The sequence below is a fragment of the Blennius ocellaris genome, assembly GCF_963422515.1.
Source record: "Blennius ocellaris genome assembly, chromosome: 22".
Classification (NCBI taxonomy): domain Eukaryota; kingdom Metazoa; phylum Chordata; class Actinopteri; order Blenniiformes; family Blenniidae; genus Blennius; species Blennius ocellaris.
In genome coordinates this window covers 6,437,304-6,458,567 of record NC_137671.1, presented here as the reverse complement: position 1 = coordinate 6,458,567, position 21,264 = coordinate 6,437,304, and the positions used below count along the sequence as shown (strand labels likewise).

At 45.7% G+C, this 21,264-nt stretch overlaps 1 protein-coding gene across 1 annotated transcript in view; it reads right to left on the bottom strand.

The window, feature by feature from the left end:
* The window catches only part of sox5 (SRY-box transcription factor 5), a 98,067-nt gene that overhangs the window by 34,578 nt on the left and 42,225 nt on the right, over positions 1-21,264 (bottom strand). Inside the window, 4 exon segments of the mRNA XM_080518170.1 lie at positions 9,753-9,821; positions 11,107-11,279; positions 17,371-17,416; positions 17,418-17,458. Coding sequence (XP_080374296.1) covers positions 9,753-9,821; positions 11,107-11,279; positions 17,371-17,416; positions 17,418-17,458 — 329 coding nt within the window.

Here is a 21,264-nt window from a genome sequence, read left to right as displayed (position 1 = left end):
CTTCATAAGGTTTCCAGGATTTTAAAAGAAGATGCGGAGAAAAAAAAAAAAAAAAGGGTGACTTTGGCAGAGAGAGCAACGACAGAGAGAGAGAGGAAAGGAGAGAGAGAGAGAGAGAGAGAGAGGAGAGAGAAGGAAGGAGATGGGGAGGGAGAGAGAGAGAGACAGAGACAGAGACAGAGAGAGGGAGACAGATGGTTGCACTAAACAGCGTTCTGCCAAAAACAACACACAAAGACTTGCGTGTGACGGACAGACTGACAGTTTTGAGAGGAAAGAAGAGACAGGAGAAGAAGACAGAGAGAATGGTAGAAGGTGAGGAGAAGATGAAAATAAAAACATTTCATCCATTCATCTTCCATGTGGATTCATCCACATTTCGGGGTTGCCTACGATCAGGTGACTTTAGGCAAAAGCGGGATCGACCGTGGAGAGGTCACAGGTCCATCATGGTGCAAAAACAGAGAGATCATCACACAATCTCAATTAAATTAACGTATTTTTTCAAACGTGTGTTTTCAAACCATGTGTGAGGAAAGTTGATCGCTTGGAGGAAACCTATGAATGCAAAGGTAGGCACTCAAACCTGTGAGGTACTTACTGATGTTTGGTGCTTGTTCATTAGAGAAGGGATAAGATAATAATATCGTTGTGACAATATATATATATACATATATATACTTGAGTACACTGTCCACTCTTTTCATTTATTACCTTGTTTTTTTTTTCCCTTGAAAAATACTGTGAAATGTTGAGCTCTTTGAATTTCTGACGATGGCAACAGCACAGCAATGCTGCGCCTACACTGTGCTGAGACGAAATGAGAAGTAGACAAGGCAGGTCGGGCTACCATCATCCCTCGCTCAACAAATGTGCCTCAATACTTTCACGTGGTTACTGGTTCGGTGCGTTAAACTTTACGGGCTTAATCCACACGGTGCCCCTGCAGCGCGGCGCTCTTGTCTCACTCGCGCTCTCCTTCTTATTTTGCCAGGAGGCCAGAGAGGTAATGGCTGAATAGGATAATGGGCAGGTAAAAGCTGTGTGATGAGGAAAATTGATCCGGAATGATGGGAATGGTTGGAAAATGGCTGCAACAATCATAAGGATGGCGGTCGCGCCACGCGACAATCAGGTAATATCTCAGCGATATGTGGGCACTTGAAGTGGTTATAGCCAGAGGCAGGTGAATACGGAAAAGAGAGATGGAGAGAGTATCTCTCAGTACTAACTGCGCTTTTACAGTGTAAATACCTGGACCCGTGTATGTGTGTGTTTCTGTGCCCCCCCCCCCCCCCCCCCCCCCCCGCCTCCTGCTCTTGTGTGTCGGCATGCGGCAGCCAGCAGCACTGTAATCAAACTATCACAGCACATGGGAATAGCGCTCCCCTTCAAGCAGCCCCCCACCCCCCCCCCCGCAACCCCCCTTCTTGCCTTACACCGAAAACAATAATTACTCCACCATTTTGGTTAACCATAAACCGTCGCCGCCGCCTGCGCCTCGCGATCAGAAGGGGGAGGCGTTCCAGCGCGACGCTCGGACAGGACCCCCGCGGGGACGAATCACAGACAGAACTGTTCTGCTTTGCCTTTCAGGCCTAATTGGACATATGCTGGAGTAGAGCTGGCTAGCAGTGCTGTAATGTACCGGAGGGAGGAGAGGAGAGGAGAGGAGAGGAGAGGAGAGGAGAGGAGAGGAGAGGAGAGGAGAGGAGAGGAGAGGAGAGGAGAGGAGAGGAGAGGAGAGGAACTTTGTGGCAGCTTTAATACATACAGTACGCTGTACACATACAGTATACAGTGTGAAGTCGGAGTGTGCACATGGCTTTCCTCCTTCCTCTGCAAATGAAAATATGAGAAGAGACTCATCACAGCATCCAACTCTGCTCCTCTACATCCCTGCTTCGGTTTCAGCCTCAGAATAAAAAGGCTGCACGCAGTAAATTCGTTCAGGCGCCTGTAACCTGCGGCTTGTTACCTCCTCGAGTAGCTTTCTCACAAAACCACGTAAAAAAATACAAATAAATAAACATTTCTATCTCAGATAACATTTGGCTGCGTGTGGACTCTTTACATTTTAGTACGAGGTGAGAAATGTGACACTTTTATGATCAAAAAAAAAAAAATGGTTCAGAGGTTTTTCATTAAAATATGCATTGCAACCTAACATGTCTACTGCCTTTCGCTGCAGGTGATAAACATTGAGCAGCTCTTTGTGGGCTAATCATAAAGAATATTTAAGTGGAACTAAACATGGACAGGCTAATTTTCATCTCTGCCAATCATGCTTGATTACCTCTGCGCTTCATATGTGGAAAAATAATTAGCAAACAACGAAACCTAATGTTAAAAAATTGCAAAAAAAGAGTTAAAATTGTGAACAAACTTGAGAGGTTCCTATATGGCATACTTCATACACAATTTTGATAAACTACACTATTTTGGTCTTAAAGATTAAATGTTTTTGTGGCTCTACATAAAATTTTATGTGATGAAAAGTGGCAAAAATGGCTCTCTCGATTGTAAATGTTGCAACCAGTGCAAATCAATTATCAGCCTACAAGACTACTTTCTCTCAATAAGTTCAGAAGACTAAATGAAGATCAAAATTGAATTACAGGACAGGCAAGTGAATGGGGGTGTCATAATTTTTGTGCATTCCTTCGTATCTACATTCCTCTGCATTCACTCCGCTTAATCTAATATTTCTCCTGATACTGAATACACAGCGATGCCGTACCTTAAAGTGAATTATCCACTGTGTGTTAGCCTTGTGATCACAATGTAAACTTTGAAACAGAGAAGAAAAGCGAGTGAGCGACGGAGAGAAAGAGGGAGTGTGCGCTATCGCAAATCAGAGAATGGGAATCAGAGACAAAGAGATGAATTGACAGAGGGAGAAGAAAAAAGCTTGCGAGAGAAAGTAAAAGGGGCGATGAGGAAAGTTAGAGCGGGGCCAGATCTATCAGACAATCTCCAGATCCCACATAAAGGAAAAGGCACATCTGAAACAGCAGGCGCTTTGGGGAATAATGCACTCCTCAGCGTCTCTTTCACATCAGGCCCAAAGCGAACATGAAAACCGACAATACACACACAGACAAAAACATCACACTGCTGCTGCTGCCGCTGCTACTGTAGGCTGCTGACGTGGAGAATAAGGCGCTCCGCTTTTTCATCTCCAAACCCCTCCTTTCACATCCGAAAAAGAAACCTGAAGCAAATACAAAAACTGGAACTCATCTGAAAAATTCCTCTAATCAGTGATAACTGAATGCAAAACAAAGCAAAATACTCTGAGCGGGGTAACTCTCACACACACACACACACACACACACACACACACACACACACACACACACACACACACACACACACACACACACACACACACACACACACACACACACACACACACACACACACACACACACACGATTTCAATATATATAAAGAACGAGTGTGAAACTTTTTTTTTTTTTTTTCCTGAGAACTTTCGCAGGGGCAAAGAGGCCGGACAGGGAGGGAGAAGTTGACAATTCACCCTGGCGACACAACTTCTCAGGAAATAAACAGCAGACAGAAAGAACAGAATGAAGGAGAGAGGGAGAAGGAGTGAGAGGAGGCGAGATGGAGACGGGAGCAAGAGTTGGATAATTGGCAGCGAGTCGAGGCTGCGTTCACCACGCGCCAGGCGGCACAGCTTGAACTTAAAGCGCCGCTGCGGCATAATGAAGATGTGGCCGCTAATTAACATATGGGGTGCGAAACAGGTTGGTTGGCACGCGGCGCGCTAAAAACTCCAAGGTAAAGTTATTATTGGGGAGTAATTAGCTCTATGAAGTTAATGCGCCGAACAATAGCTGCCAGCGCCGCACAATATGGCTCGCATCTGAGCGCGCGAAAAAAATAGCCCCCGCTAAAGTGCGAGTCCCACAGCTAAAATCTGTTGGCGACCATATGCTCCGGCAATTAATGCAAGACCTGGATGACCTATTGCTGAAGAGGGGACGAGCGAGCGACAGAACCAATAATTAATTTGGAGAGGAGAGAGAAAGGCAAGAACAGACATGGCGGGCTTTTAATATTAGTCCATTAACTTTCTGGGGACGGGGGCTATTAGGGCCGGCATGCCGTGCATGGAGGGGGCAATGAAATGACTGTGTGCACAGGTATGTCTGTATGTGTGAAAACATGTGAGCGGAAAGACTGATTGTGGTCCGGGTTTGACATGCAGACATGTATTCCCCGGGAAAACACAAATTACACGGGCCGTGGTGTAATGGGGGTGATTAAACAATTACACAGGCAATTGGGTTAGCTGCTCCTATGCAAAGAATACAGAGGTAGGCTGTGTGTGTGTGTGTGTGTGTGTGTGTGTGTGTGTGTGTGTGTGTGTGTGTGTGTGTGTGTGTGTGTGTGTGTGTGTGTGTGTGTGTGTGTGTGTGTGTGTGCGTGCGTGCGTGCGTGTGCATGTGACAATGAAGGAAAAGTTTCAACTTGTTTTTCTTTTTTATGATTGGATGAAAAGTAGGCACACAGAGGCTGTACTTGTGACTGCATAAGGTATTACATTTGAAGGGCTGTGTGTGTCTGTGATTGAGTTAGCAACATAGGATAGCCTTAATAGAGAGCTTGTTAGCTGCTGTCGCCAGAGATTCTGGCCCCTCTTAAACCAGTCAAAGCATCAGGTGGCTTTACTCATTTTCACCCCCCCCCCCCTCTCTCTCCCTTCCTTTTTTTGATTCGGTTTGCTTTGCTGGCTGCGACCTATAGCGACGGTGATTCTTGATGAGATGAAAGGCAGCACACGGAGGTGGCACAACGGGGGCACACACACTTGACAGTCTGTGTGTGTGTGTGTGTGTGTGTGTGTGTGTGTGTGTGTGTGTGTGTGTGTGTGTGTGTGTGTGTGTGTGTGTGTGTGTGTGTGTGTGTGTGTTTTGGTTGGGTGAGTTTTGATTCATTAGGCAGGACACACTCGTGTGCCCTCATCCCTCTGTTTCAATATACATTGTGCGAGTGTGTGCGCCGCGTCTTCCCGCTATTCTATGAAAATGCGTGCGTGCTCTCAAGGTAAGCCCTGAGCCGCTCGGCAGGTGAGCTCCTTTCATCCCCGTCGCGCTTCCCCGCGCGGCAGCAGCAGTCGTCCCCGGCAACACCGGGGGGAGCCTCACAGACAAGTCGTTTAATTAGAACGAGACAAGACGAGAGGGAAAGTAAAGGGAAGTTTGAGAAAATGTGCTCACCTCTTCACGCTTAACAAGAAGGCCCTTAGCAGGGGGTAGGAGTGTGTGTGTGTGTGTGTGTGTGGGTGGTTTTGTGTATACCCATGTCTTCATGAGCACACATGTTGGAATTCTTATGAGAACAAGACGGATTATACCCGTTTGTTCACGCGATTCATGTTCAGGTGCAAGATTAAAACCCAGATCAGAGTGGTAAGAGCAAAAGCGCAACATAAATTACCAGTGCAATGCAGGAAATTGTGAAAGCAAAGCTTCTCTAAGTTGCCAGTACTGAATCTACATCATCCCATGAGGATGATCTTATGACTGGCGACATCCTTCGCCAATGGTAAACTGGGACTGGATCTAGTCCCTCGAGACCCCAAGTTGGATCGAAAATTGATGCATGATGAGCTTTTCCTCCTCAAAAAAACAAAACAAAGCAAAAAAATACTCTCCAAATTTTAGACATATTTCAGTGTGTGAAAAGGCTCCACCACCACAAATAGAAAACATAGACAGAAACTAATAAAATGTGGTTCCTGCTTACAGGAGTGCACACGTTTCATGATGATCATTGGACAGCATCAATCCTTTATATGGAGGCCTCAAAAACAGACGATCAGTAGACCTGTTGATCAACTCAGCACAACTATTTGTTGCTCAGAAACATTCTGCTAATGTGGCGATGTCGCGTTGAACGTACTGGAAAGATTCTGGACAAACCGTTGAAAAACTCTGATTAAAGTACTGATCGAAGTTTTCAATAGAAACAACTGCAGTCAGTAAACAAATGGGTGTAACTGCATGTGTGTCCCTGTGTAGTTGGGGGTGGGGGGGGGGGGGGTAAAATTAATGGCTCATAAGTGATGCTAATCATGGATCATTTCAGGTAGAATCAATTAGTCAGAGTGAGAACGCAGCCAATCACTGACTTCTGAGCACTAATGAGTATCCTCACAATGAAGCTGCTATCAGCCTGTGTGTGCTCCTCGTACTGTATGTCATTAGCTTGTGCTGCTGTTTACCCCCCCCCCCCCACCCATCTCTGTAAATGAACTTTTCGGGCCCGCGCCACTTTTGCAGTGTGCTGTTGGCCTAAATTGTGAACGCTAACACGCATAGCGCTGGCTTGATTGGGGTTTCAGGGTGAGGAAAAAATACAAATAAAAATAAAAATAGGAAAACCGGACACGAGGACAATAAATAATTTGTCCTCCTTTCATGAGGGATGTGTGTCACTCTCTTTTTCATGAGCTTGATTATTCGTTTCATTTCATCACCTCTTCCAAGTGGACGGTTGAAAGCATTCTTCACAGGCCTTTGGGGGCTTGGGCCTAACAAAGCCAAGGACGCAGACACACACATACACTTGCACGCACACACACACACACACACACACACGCGAAAGGACAGCTGAACTCAGCCTCGTTAGGGGGAAATGCAATCACAAGGGGCTTATCATACAGACAGAAAACACACACACACCCCAACACACTGAACCTGGTGCCCTCTCCCTGGCAGGCCATTGTATTGTGGGATTGTGCGGACAATCTCTTCATGAATGATTAAGCAGTGTATTTCTCGACCAAGTCTTTGATGATGAGTGTGTGTTTGATCATCAGGAGAGTGTGCAGCAGCCCCCTGCAACCGCTCGAGATACGCGTGCGCGAAGGCGTGCATTTTGTATGTTTTTCCCGTGTTTGCGCGTGCTTTGATGTGTTGCGATATATGTGAACGTTTGCGCGCCTTTTTCTCTCTCTCTCTCTCTCTCTCTCACTCTTTCTCCCCTCCCTGTGCTCCTGCGATGAGCCCCTGTTGATTGTGTCCCTCTCTTAACGAGGCTGCCTACAGCTGCCCCTGCTTGTGAGAAACTATTGTTGGGCCCGTTCAATGGAGAGACGCTTGTTTGGGAAAAGGTTGCAAAGTCATGGGAAAAGAGAGCTTTGTCTCGGCGGGGTCGTGAGGGAGTGAATCACGAGCGGACGTGTTTATAGCTTAACACACACAGCTGCGGCGGGACCCACAAGCACATACACATACGCACATAGGCACAGAGAAATCCTCAGAAACAAACACGGGCTCCCCTTTTTTTGTCGGTGGGACAAAACGCGAACAATTCAGAATTTAACTCGCACAAAAGCAAATAAACACAGCTGCTTTTGCGCGTAGGCACACACACACACACACACACACACACACACACACACACACACACACACACACACGCACACGCACACGCACACGCACACGCACACGCACACACACACACACACACAGACACACGTCTCACACACATGCTATCACAAGGTCTCTTATCACACTAACTGTGTACAGCTAAAAAAACTCCAGGGGGAAAGGGAGTGTGTGTGTGTGTGTGTGTGTGTGTGTGTGTGTGTGTGTGTGTGTGTGTGTGTGTGTGTGTGTGTGTGTGTGTGTGTGTGTGTGTGTGTGTGTGTGTGTTCCTTCTTGGACAGGGTGTCTCTTTATGATACAAAGCCCGGCTTTCTCAGCTTAAAATTCAGTGTCATCTGCCTTTACAAAGGCCTGGGCTATTCGTTCCAAGCCACCTGGACCAAAATAGAGGCTCCAGTGTCGCGCCGAAAAGTACAATACTTCCATTTTTAAGTGTTTCATATATTCCCACCCATTTTCTCAAGCTGAAGACACAGGCCTGCATTCAAGAGGGCTGAATCGCTGCGCAGGCTTCTTCAGCCCCGTCTGAGTTTTAAGCACGTTTTTGCACTCCGCGGCACCAGCCAAGCCAAATTGAAAGTCAATACAGTTTCCGTCAAATTCCGAGCGAAAGAAGCACTCGCAAGATGGCAGAAACCAAACAGGAGAGTTAAAAAAAAGAGCGGTCTCCTTCTAAGACAGTTGACATCATGTAGGACACTTACTTCTTATAACACTGCAGTCTCTAAGAGGGACAGGAATGTGGAGATTGTAGAATAACTGTGTCACTTCATCCAAAAGGAAAAGAAAAGTCTCAGTGCTGAGCGAAAGGTTAAAAGCGAGACTTCATCCTGTTGTCACTTATGTGTTTTCTGCCAGAATTTTACCCCAAACTAATACGACTAGATGAGCTCCCTCTGGATCCCACTTCCTCCTTCAGAGAAACCAAAGACTGTGAGAGTATGCTGTTGTTTGTGTAGTTTTGTTCGCGCTGCGTCGACCAGCCGCACCAGCACTACATGTGGCTGCAGTGATGCATCATCGTCTGCTTTGAAATGATCTTTACCACTTTTTTTTGTCTCGTTTTCGTCACATCTTTAAGAGGAAATCCTTACCGTCGGATAATAAAATCAATAAGTGCACCATAAAAGTGGCAAATTAAATTAACTGCTCACTATTAAGCCTGCTGAACTCGTATGTCTCCTCCTACATGTTGTGCAGTTACAATCTGCACTACGAGGACTATAATACCCACAGCCGAGAGAGCTGGGCAAAAAAAGCCATTTTCTCACTCTGCCCTGTTAATGGGAACACTTTAGAAGATCTCAAATGGTCCAGTTCAATTCTATTGGGGGATTTTATAAGATTGTTAGGGGTACTCGAAAAATCTGTGGAAACTTCTTCCTATTTTTAGCATTTTTACACGTTCCACTGGGCACTTCAATTTGACTGCATCGATCTCATTGCACTGTACAGAAACTACAGCAAGAATCTCTTCAGAAGGAGAATCGTGTCTTATTGAGACTGCCGCTATAAATAAGCGGTAACAGTAATAATACAAAGGAGTGTTTGTTCTTTTCGTCAACAACAGGACCATAAATGTTTGTGTAGGAAGCTGAATGTTAACAGCATATCCCGTCTGTGTTCAGGTGAAAGGAAAGATCATGTCAGATTGACGCTAATGCCTGTCCTGGCTGTTTAGTCTGTTTACGTGGTGCGTCGTCATCACTCCAGCACAGAAATACATCCTCTGTCTGGGTGGCCTTATTTGTGCCTGTTTGTTAGATTGTGGTTGCACTGTTGCACTTTTTTTTTAGGGGGTGTAATGTGACCTGCTCCCAAGCCTTGGTATTTTATTTTTTTGTGAGTGTGGAACATTTAAAAAGGTTAACCACATTTTCTTCTGTTTTGTTTTGAGTTTTTGTCCTGATCCCTTCTTGGATACCGAGTTGCCTGAGCCTGGCTTTGCTGTTTGCAGACAGTCCAATCTACTGCTCTGTCTGTGGAAACACCTCAACAATCGCTCACAGGCACAATGGAATAAACATCTGAAAAGTGTTTTCAACTCAACAGCTTGCTGTGCAAACTTTGATTTATATAATAAAGGCTTAAAACTACTGATTGTTCCAACTTTAAGTGATTACACATGTTGTGTACGTGTGTGTGTGTGTGTTGGAGGAGGAGGGGCTACCCCTATAAGTCAGTGCTGAATCAGGCTCCGAATACTGATGGCCGAGCAAAGGAAATAAAAAAAGAAAAGAAAAGAACGCTACAAACAGTCGCAATCACATAATTGCCACACACACTCACATGTAGATGGACACACATGCACACACAATCTGGCCTCACCTGGATTTGTTGCTGCAGGAGGTTGATTTTGTGTTGCTGCTGCAGAAGCTGCTGCTGTTGCCGAGCAATCTGAGGACAAGAGCACACAACACACTTACACATCCTACATACAGTATATGCGCACGTGTGTGTGTGTGTGTGTGTGTGTGTGTGTGTGTGTGTGTGTGTGTGTGTGTGTGTGTGTGTGTGCACATGTTGGTGGTGGTGTGTGCGGGTCCCGAGGGAGATGCGACACATCTGCAGGTCTCCGAGGCCCCAGTTGCACGACAGAGGGTCGATGCCCCGCTATGAAATATTAAAGAGCTCGTCTAATCTGAACTCAACAGTGACACACTTTCTGACATGTACACAGGCATCGCTGAGCAAATGTTAATTGTCACTTCTTTTTATATGTCGGCAAAGTGGCGCTTGATAAAGTAACGCACCCTTTTGAAAGTGTCTTTTCTTTCTTCTTAGCTGACAGTGTTTTTTCACCTTTACATATTTTAGTGAAGTTTACTTTGTTACATTATCACTTCTGCTTTCATTCCCGCTCGTTTTGGAAGCAGCTCCAGCAAAATGGCTAAAATGTAATTAACTTTTGAACACAAACTCCCCTCCATGAGCAGAAAGGAGACACGCGAGTGTGGAGGAGTCTCATACGGTGCATTCTCATGCTGTCAGACTCATTCAGCGGGCACGGGTGCCGATTCAGCCAAGGGCACTGTAAGGCATTGTGTTTGTCACAGGTGATTCGTCCTTACAGCTATATTTCTGTTTGTCCCTCATTTTGTAAGCCCATGCCTTCCAGAAGTGGAAAAGGACAACAACAACAACAACAAAAAAAAAGGGGGAACCCTTCTCATTACAAATACCTGCCAGACTCTCGCCTGGGAGCTTGAAGTGTGTGTGTGTGTGTGCGTGTGTGTGTGTGTGTGTGTGTGTGTGTGTGTGTGTGTGTGTCAGTCAGTGTGTGTCTCTCCTACATCCGCTCCAACGTTATATACCCTCAGCTGATTCCTGTGCAATGTCCCTGTGTTCAAGCTGCCAAAGGCGCATGTACCTGGCTGCTCCCACACAATATGAGATGTGTGTAACCAAGAGAGAGCAGAGGATGGAGAAATCCCGTGTGGTTTTGCCACATTTTAAAGTCCATCCTTTGTTTTAAGCCTTGAAAATCTGTGTGACCATTTTGGATGTTTAGGCACTATTGTTTCTTTTACAATTTATAGGAAAAAAAAAAATACAGATTTATTTCAAAATGTGTGGACTCAGACCAGACGTTATCACTTGTTAGGCTGGATACCCCCCCCATAGCCATGTCGTACACATCATTTCCAAATGAGGCCCCTTTACATGCAGCGAGCTCCTGTACCTGGTCCTGCTGCTGCTTGGCCAGCTCCATCTGCTGCCTCTGCTTCTCCATCTGCGACGCGGCCAGCTTCTTCTGCTCCTCGTGGGCCGCCAGGAGCTGCTCCCTCAGGCTGCTCAACTGGCCGATCATGCCCATGAGCTGGCGCTCTTTCTCCGCCAGGCTGTCTGGGGTACCTGCAGAGCAAGAGCAGAGGGGGGAACAGAGGTCAGAGGTGACATGGTAGCGCTTTGAAGAAAGAGGAAAGACGGGGCTAGGGTTACACTGTGAAGCTTTTTGATGGGACCACCATAAAAAAGTCTGTTCTTTTAAACTGGAAACAGCACGGCTGCTCTTTTTATTTAGATATGTATCATGAGTTTGTCTCTTTTTTTTTTAACAATAGATGAACACTCAACAAGTTGGTGAATAGTGCCTTAAGTTAAGCTTGTTTCAAGTTAAAGGCCAATCTTTAACGTTAAAAGTAATCTGGCACGTCATAGATCAAATATCACACTGAAACGTATTCTGTATTTATTTACTCTATAGAAAACTCCACAAAAATGATCATGTTTTGTTACATTCTGACTTCATTCTTTAGGATACTAGAACATATTCAGCTTTTTTACCTTAAAAATAGTGTCTTCACCATGATTAATTTCAGATTTTCATCAATTAAAGTTGACAGACTGGAAGCAGGTCAAATATGAAATTGCAATTTTTCTGCACACATTCTTTACCATGTGTACTTCACAATGTTGTCATTCATTATCAGCTTGTCTGATCACACATTGTATGTAAGATTAGGAGGGAGACCCAATCGTTGTCCAAACTGCAAATTTTGTGAGACATCTGATGCATGCTGAAAAGAGCTTAATACACCCGACAATTCCGAGGCCATGAGGATCACGGTGGTGGAGTCAGAGGTCAGAGGCATGAAGGAGCGAGACGAAGGAGGAAGGAACAATAAAACAGAGTAAAGCTATCCGTGGCTTGTTGGTCCACTTAATATATGACTGGTTAGGGGCTTGGAACAGTAGGAGGGGGGCATGTTAGCGGAAGATGGGTAAAAGCGTGTTTGTGCACCGCAGAGTTGTAAAACCAGATGTTGACTCATTTTCCTCGGCACAGAGGGCCAGTGGCGATTAATCAAGTCACGTCCATAACTGCCTTTATGGCCTTATTGAAATAAATTTGGAAAAAAAAAAAAACGTAAAAACCTGGCCATGGAAGTGTTTGTAAGCACAGCTAAATGTGGTGGAAAAGCAAATGTAAAATCTCTGACAGATTTAGGCGTTGAGCAAAGTCAATTCAACTTCAGCCAAGTTTGAAACATCTACGTTTTCTGACAGAAACCTGGAGCAGAACAATTTGTTTTTATTTGTGCTGAATTAGAGGTAGATTTGGAGATTGTTTTTTGTTTGAATTCACTTATGAGAGAGAGAGCGAGAGCGAGAGAGAGAGAGGGAGAGAGAGAGAGAGAGAGAAAACGAGGGAGTAGAGGTAAAATAATAAGAGTGAAAGAGAGAAAGAGAGTGTGTCTGGTCTGTGTTTACCCTGCAGTCAGCCAACCTCCTGCTCACATTTAGCATGGCCTGACCTTTGACTCCCTGGATCCTGACATACCAGCTTCATTACACACACACACACCCGCACATACACGCACATACGCACACACGTCCACATCTACGCACACACAAACACGCTTCCACACAAGGCCTAAATCATTCAACAGGATGTAGTTAGAGAGAGGCGCACTGAGGCACAATCAGCGCGAGTGTGTGTGTTCATGTCTGGTCGTATGTACTGATGTCTGCCTACATGCCTTTGTGTGTGTGTGTGTGTGTGTGTGTGTGTGTGTGTGTGTGTGTGTGTGTGTGTGTGTGTGTGTGTGTGTGTGTGTGTGTGTGTGTGTGTGTGTGTGTGTGGACGTGCATGTGTGGAACAGCACAATCCCTCATTGTTCTTCAGCTGCTACCTTTAACAGGGCCACATTCCTGGGCCAGTCAAACCAGATGAGGAGGAAAGAAAAGAGGGAGAAAGAGTAGGAAACGGGGAAGAAAAGAAAGGGAGACACAGCGGGGGACGATTGGGGCAGGGGGCGGGGAGGTGGGGGTCGAGTGGTGAGGGTCAAGAGAAGGGACGAACGGAGCGAAGGCGAGGAGCCGCGGCCGCGCTGACCCGCCCTTTGACCACTCGGGAAGGTGAGAGCCATCCATTTGTCCTCCCTGTTGGTAGCTCGCCACCTCACCCACTCAGCCGCCCACCCACCTCCTCCTCCCCCTGCTCCCTAACTTCCCCCCTCACTCCATCCATCCGCCAACAATGAACAATAAAGGCAACTGTCGGGAGCACTGGCCGCTGGAAAAATAAACACGCCGCTGTCCTAACTCACAGACCCACCTTTGTAGAGCCAGAAAGAGTATGTGTGTGTGTGCCTGTATAGCCTAAGTTGACCAAGACAAGAAAGAGCCCTGTGTTAAAAGCGTTAAGTCTGTTCGACTGCGGGGGGGGGGGGGGAGGAAGAGAGCAAAAAGAACGAAAAAAGAGGCTAAGGGGGGAGGGCGGCGGCGGCGGCAAAGGTGAAAACGGTGGATCAAAGGAGCCTTTTTGTTGGTGGTTTCTTCACGGAGTTCCTCCACGGATGAAAACACAGTCAAATTGGAAAATTGCTTCTGTTTGTAACAGCACGGGTGTGCTTGTTGAGGTTGAAGGACGTTCCTTCAACCAGCAGCCGGGAAAGATAAGTGTGAAAAAAAAAAAAAGGAGAAAAGAAAACCTTTCTATTCTTTATCTACAAGCTGTTGTCAAACCCCTCTCAGCTGTGGATCTTTTATCAGTAAACCGGGATATTTGCACAGGAGTTGGAATCCAAGAAAACAACAGGCTTACTAACAGAGTTGAGATTTTTGAAGCTCTCTTGCTTGGGCAACAAGACCCCCCCCCCCCCACGTTCAGACTTTAGAATTTCTGTGGCCGTCCCATAAATCAGCTCGCGTCGGCTTGTTTCCTCGGCAGCTGCGAGGCAGGCAGGTGGATCGATAACTGGTTTCCTCCATTGGTTCAAACACATTCCTCCTTAGGCAGATTGCAGCGGCCCCCGTTTACCGACAGAGAGAGAGAAAAAAAAAAAAAACCCACCCGTACAACCAACTCTCTTTCTTTATCGCTCACGCGCATGCACGTGCACACTTGCACGGGGTAATTAACCAATTTGTAACAATGTAATACTTGTCACTGTGTTGGCGGCGCTAATTAATGACCCCGGCTGCACTGATAACTCCTCCTGGGTGTGTGTGTGTGTGGGGGGGGGGGGGGAGGGGGCAATAGAGAAAAACGCAGGATTGGATAGGAAGGATAGCGGAGAAGGATGAGGGGAAGACGGTGGAGGTTTGATGAGAAAGTGTGTTTTGGCTGCTTCCTTCCTGGGTTGCCAAAGCAAATCATGTGATCCGTATGTTTGATTTGGCACCGGTTTTACGCCCGTCATTACACAAACTGAGCAGTCGGGGGGTTAAAGGCGGTGCTCGGGGGGGCCAACGTGGCGACCCTTCGACGGTGGGGTTTGAATCAGCAAACGTCTGGCTGACACGCTCGATTCCTCAAGCGAGCAGGGATGAGAGGCTTGAGACATGCATGCACACAAACACGCGTGGCCCAAAAAGACTCCAGGAATGCAATGGCATACGACAGAAAGTATATTTACATGCACCCGATAACTTCATTTGTGCAAATAATTACATTTACTAATGTCGTAAATTCAGCACTTAGGTAACAGGATTAAGGTTGGATTGAAGCACAAAGTGGATGAGTTGTAGACGGCCTCCGTGATTTGTCTGGCGACAAAGATAATAACTTGGTTTAGTTTTACTTTCAAGTCGCTCTTCTCTGTCTTTAAGCTCTATTTTGAGCCACAGACGTTGGAAACATACACAGTGTCTGAGTTTATCAATAAAAGATGCAGTGCTGGCTTTACAACAACTGGTTGTACTTAATGACAAAATTCATAAGATATATATTTTTTTGTTTGTATTGTTGAGATAAAATGCATTGCTTGAGATCAGGATCTCTTTTTCAAGGATGACCAGGCCAAGGCAGCAGCCACAATAAAAAACTAAAACACAACCTGTAAAATTATACAGACAATTACCACTATAAAAGACAAATAACAGGGCATATGTACTGTCTGTAATAGTCTCGGAGCCGGCCATAAATAGCAGCAATGGCCTATCCCTCTTTTCCTGACACCTCCTCATATTGCGCCACAGAGTAATGCAATCAACCCTGTAACTCATATATACAGTATATACAGTGTTAACTCTGTGAATGCATAAGTCTGTGCTGTATGAAAGCAACTTAAGTATCTCCCATCGAGCTCTTTACCATGTACTGGAGCAGATCTGATGTTAAAGACACCACACTGTAGGAATATTTATTCTAATACTGAGTTTTTTGTGGGTTTTTTTGTGTTTCTGTGTGAACCACATGGGGCCTTTTACCAATGTTTCGTCTCAATAAGGCCAACGGAGCAGGAGGCAGTGGCCCACAATCACTTTGTTCCCCATAAAAAGCTCTTCAATGGAATTCGATGGGGGGAAGAAAAAAAAAAAAAAATGTCAGGGGATGCACTGACAGTGTGAGAACAACACATGTCTGCACACACAGACACACACACACACACACACACACACACACACACACACACACACACACACACACACACACACACACACACACACACACACAGACACAGACACACACACACACACACACACACACACACACACACTATTGAAGCAAGCCGGTGCACAAACGCTTCCCTACTTTTTTGCATATTTCTAGCGCTTCTTTTTTTTTTTTCTTTCTTTCTTTTTTTTTTAACAATCATAGGCTCATTCACACTCGCAGAAAACACATTGTTATGTAAGCACACATGGACTCCACAGACACCAAAGTGCCCGCACTTCCACTACACGCACTCGCAGACACACATATATTGCTCCCCAGCTGTTGGTGTGTGGCGTGCCAAGCAGGACGCCCCTACACAGAAATGTCAGCGCAGCGGGGAGCTGGGAAAAGAGGGTTTGATCAATGGAGCCCCCTTCTCAATGGCCACGCCGCTCTGCAAGGCTCTTTGATTACATATTGCTTTGCTTCCTAATGAAGCTCAATTACTGGAGGAGAACGACGGCTTTGCCCTGGAGTTACAGCGAATAACAGCCGCTTGCTTCTACCTCGCTCACATCTTTTTTCCTTTTCTTTTCTTTTTTTTCCATCCTCACTTTTTCCCCTCACTCCTGCATATTCACAGCGCAGCGCTCTTGAGCGTCTCTCTCTCTTTTTTTTTTTGTTATGCTTCCTGCTCCCTGTCTCGTCTCGGTGTTCAAAAGAGCTGGTGTGGATAAAATGGGCGATTAACGCCGTGATTAACAAGGGGGCTGACGGACTAGCGGAGACGTCATTAACTTTTTTGACATGTTGGCCAAACAGAAGAGGCCAGCTTGGTTCAATTCAGAGCAGCTCAGTTTACTTTTGTTCATTTTAGCTGAATATGGGCACTTTTAAGTCATTTCAGTGGAAGTTTCTCCTTATTTAGATGATATATTATTTTGATTTCAAGCAAAGACGAAGACAGAAGTTCCAATCATGATGCTTCAATTGAGAAAAAGCCGTATTTTCATTGCTTGATGGATTGTTGGACATAATAATGTTTATGATGTCAAAAACTTCATAATGGACTGACAGAAGTGAAAATATCAGATTTGCGTCACAGTCAAGCTTAACTGAATTTAGCCCTTTCTAGAAATGTCTTTCCTCTTGGCATGACACAAAAAAAATGTTTCTTTATTTTTGGTTTCAATGAGATTAGACTTTGTTCAATATGATGATGTAATATCCCATATAATCATTATATTGCCTGTTAGGAACTGCATGCCAGCAATTTCCTCTAAAATTACATATTAGACAACCACTGGCACAATAATCTCACGGAATAGATTTTAGATCAAAGTCAATAAAAAACATGAAAATGTGATGAACGTGTGCAGAATTCTGTCCTGTATCCAGTAATATTAAATTACTCCTAATTCTTTTGGACTTCTTTCACCAACACAATAGATTACCTGTTTATGAAAATGAAAAAGATGTATTTATCATTCTAAAATGTATCAATGGACACCAGTGGTGCATAAGTTCAGTTGAAATATATATATATAGGCTATATATATTGTTTTTTAAAAAAGGCGGATTATTTAACTTTCGCTCTGGCTTTATCCAGTGCTGCCATACCTTTAATTTCTCCGATGTGCCCTGAGCCCATGGCCAAAAGTTTATCCCTTCCAGTCCTTTGACAACAGCCTCTCAATGCTGGGGGCCTCTGTTTGGGGGAGGAGGGGAGGAGGAGGAGGAGGGGGAGGTGGATGGAGGGGGGGGGGGGGGCGCAGAGGAGAGGGAGAGAGAAGAGGGATTCAGTTGGCTGGCCAACATGACAATAAAGCTCATTTAAAGTCCATTTGCTGTAATAAAGGCAGCGGCAGCTCAGCCTAATGGCCGGCACATCAGCAGGAGAGAGAGGGGAGAGCGAGGGACAGAGAGAGAGAGAGAGAAAGAGAGAGAGGCGGAAAGAGAGGAGCTGATAATCGAAAGAGGGGAAATCTGAAAAACAAAAACAAGTGAGCAAAGGGGAGCGAGTGAGCGAGGCGACGCAAGATAAAGAGAGAGACAAGTGGAGAAGAGAGGGAGACAGAAAAGAGAGAGGCTTTTTCCCTCTCACCTGCTGCTAGAGAATCATTAGCCCTGTGGGCCCTGAGACAAAGAGGGCCTTAATGCACCCGCCACAATGGACACATTATCAGCTCGCGCTTTGTTTTCAACACACACTCCACACAGACCCTCACACACACACACACACATGCACACACGCACACATGCACACGCAAGGAGCAACCATGGCACACACATACACGCAGGATCACTAATTAAAACCTGGACCATGGTCCAGGTTTCTCTCTCTCACACACACACGCATGCACGCGCACACACACACACACACACACACACACAGCCATCAACCTACAGTAGTCACACTGTCGCTATTATTGATGTGAACAAAGGGGAATGGGCAAAATGATCAGACAAAGGAGTGAAAGTGTGAAGAAAGAGCGAGAGAGAGAGAGAGAGAGAAAGAAAAGAGAAAGAGAGAGAGAGAGAGAGAGAGAGAGAGTACTTTTATTTACTGGGAGCCATCTGCACTTGGGATGCGAGGCCTCGCTAAGGAAAGAGGTTTTACACTTTGAGTGGGGGAGATTAACCCTATCAGCCAACACAAACACACACACACTCAAATGCACAAACACCGGAGAAGTACACACTCACACACACACACACACACACACACACAAACATCACAAGCTCATATATGTCGCTTCACATACAGATGTGTACACACTGGTATTTGCTGACAGCAGGCAAAAACTTAGTTTGTCCCCGGATTAAATTTTCTTTCCATAATGACAGGACTGATTTAGTGGGGGGGGGGGGTCTTAATCTTGCTGGTGTGCGGCAGCCTGCACGAATACACACATCAATACACACACAGAGAAAGTGAGAGAGAGAGAGAGAGAGAGAGAGAGAGAGATGTCCAGTGAGCTGAGATGAACAGCTTAATGCTTCTTTTCGTCAGCTAACAGAAATATAACACACACGCACACGCACGTCTGCGACACTCAACGGCAAGTCCCTCCACCTATCCAACACAAAAAAAGCCAACGCTTAAAACTTCATTTTCTCCCCGTCATCCGTCTCCTTTTGCGCTTGCTGTGGAGTGAGACATGCAGGGATGAAGCTGAGGGGAACCACCTGGAGATTTTGAGGATCTTAAAATGACACACGATCACACACAAAGAAGCCTGAGAGGGAAGAGTCGAAGGCGTACAAGTGTGTGTCGCGACACACACAAAGCGCTGGAGCGTGTCTTACATTACTGTACCTCAGTGCATGTGCGTGTGTGTGTGGGTGTGTGTGTGTGTGTGTGTGTCTGCCTCCAGCCTCCCAGGAGGCCTGAATCAGGTCCTTCAAGACCAGAGCATTCACGCCCCGCTGATTACAATGGCCACACGTTTGCAAACGCTCACACACGACAATCAACTGAACTTCTTCTTCTTCTTCGTCTCAACCTGCCGTCCTTGCCCCCTCCCCACATGTTTGTCCTTGCATTTTCAACACTGCCACTTAGTAAGTCAGCGGCAGAGTTTCAGCACTCCCTCCCTGATGTGTCCTGGTGCTTTCTGTCAGAGGCCACCGTGGCCTTCGGGGAATTGGTCAGCAGTGGGAGGAAGAGGCAGGGGAAGATGAGCAGAACTGAATAGATGGAGCATCTTTTCAAAACAAGGGAGGAGTGAAGGAAAACATGCGTCGAAAGAGCAGAAGAAAGAGTGTGCTCCTGTGCCCCCCCCCTCATGACAGCTGTCTCACCATCACCCCAACAGGTGCTATTAGCCCCTGGCACTCTCTCTCTCTCTCTCTCTCTCTCTCTCCTCTCTCTCTCTCTCTCTCTCTCTCTCTCTCTCTGTCTCTCACTCTCATCCCTCCCTCCACTCCCCCCGGGCCCCCTCTCCCTCAACAATGACAGAGGCTTTTAAGCCCAAAGAGCTTTGACAAGTGAGAGGGAACAACAAATGGCAGTGTCGCCTGTTCTCTTTCCATTGCACTCCCTCTCTGTCTCCATCTCCTAGTTATTATTTTTATTTATTAACAGGGCTGCAGCCATTGTCCCCAGTGACAGGCCGTGGGCCACTTTAACTATTAATAAAAGCCAAGAGGGCTCTTTCATTGTGCAGCGGATGGCAAAATGGGGAGGAAATGGGGCAGGAGGAGCCGGAGAGGGGTGAAAGACGAGAGGAGAGGAGAGAGGAGAGGAGAGAAAGGTTCACATACTGCATCTTAAACTGACACTTAGATTGATCTTACATTTCTATATCTTATGGGGACAATACATGACCTTACATTCATTTCCTGCTAACATGCGCTGTAACTACTAATTGACTAACTATTTTATAACCAAAAAATGATTGATTGCTTCAGTAAAGACTTCCTATTTTGGTGGTGAATGTGACATGAGTCCCTTTGAGTTAGTGTGCAATCATAATTGGGTTGCCACACGTATGCACACACACGCACGCACGCACACACGCACGCACACACGCACGCACACACACACACACACAATCTTGTGCGTGAGATACAGGCGTGAGTATTACAACTCCTTAAGACAAAAAATTATGGCCGCTAATGCAAAATAATTTAACTTGTTCACCAGTAAATCAGATGTTAAAAGTCTCACATTGCAACATTTCATGTTGTGCAAAACTTCAAGATTTTTTTTATGAGAGTCTCTTGACAGCTGAATGGAAACAAGGCTAGCATCTACTACAGCTAACTAAGGCCAACAATCACATAATAAAGGAGGAGAGCGCAAATCTTTCCATAAAAAATCCAGAGACGCCACTCCCTCTTCTCGTGACGTATGGGATGCCGAGGCGTGCGCCCATTTGTGCATGTATGTTCGCATTGTGTGAGGTAAGCGGGTGGAGTTGTAGTGCCCACGCAGAGGCGTACACCACAATACAGTCTTTGCAGGGCGGAGTGCTGTGAACCAAGGGCAAGGGTGGGTACTCGCATCACCTTCCACGAAAAGGAGCAAAGAAAAAATAAAAACGTGTGAGGGTAAGTGTTCGGGTGGTGCAGGCATGTTTATGTTTAAACTCTTTGACATCGAGTGCTACTTCTTCTTTTGCTGTTAAATTAGTGAAGTCTTGAAAGGATTACAGACAAATTCTCTATTAGCTTGTTCCAGCTTCTTATTAAAGCTGTATGACGTTAATCTGAATAAAATATCAAACACACATAGATCTGTTTTTGCTTTCCAAGTTTGCCTTCTTTGGTGACATTTCGGTCTTTACTATGATCAGAGACTAATCGGTTTATTAAAACAAATAAACAACACCACCTCTCCTTGTGCTGCCTTTCTGTACAGTACAAACTGTCTGTGTGTCCCGCTGCTGCGTTTTCATGCGTAAGCGCACAAATTCATCTGAGGGTTGACGTTCTGATTCGGGATCCTGCATGGCTGAAGGGAATTCTGGGAAAAGCAGAGGGGGAAAACGCTGACAATAACTCTGGAAT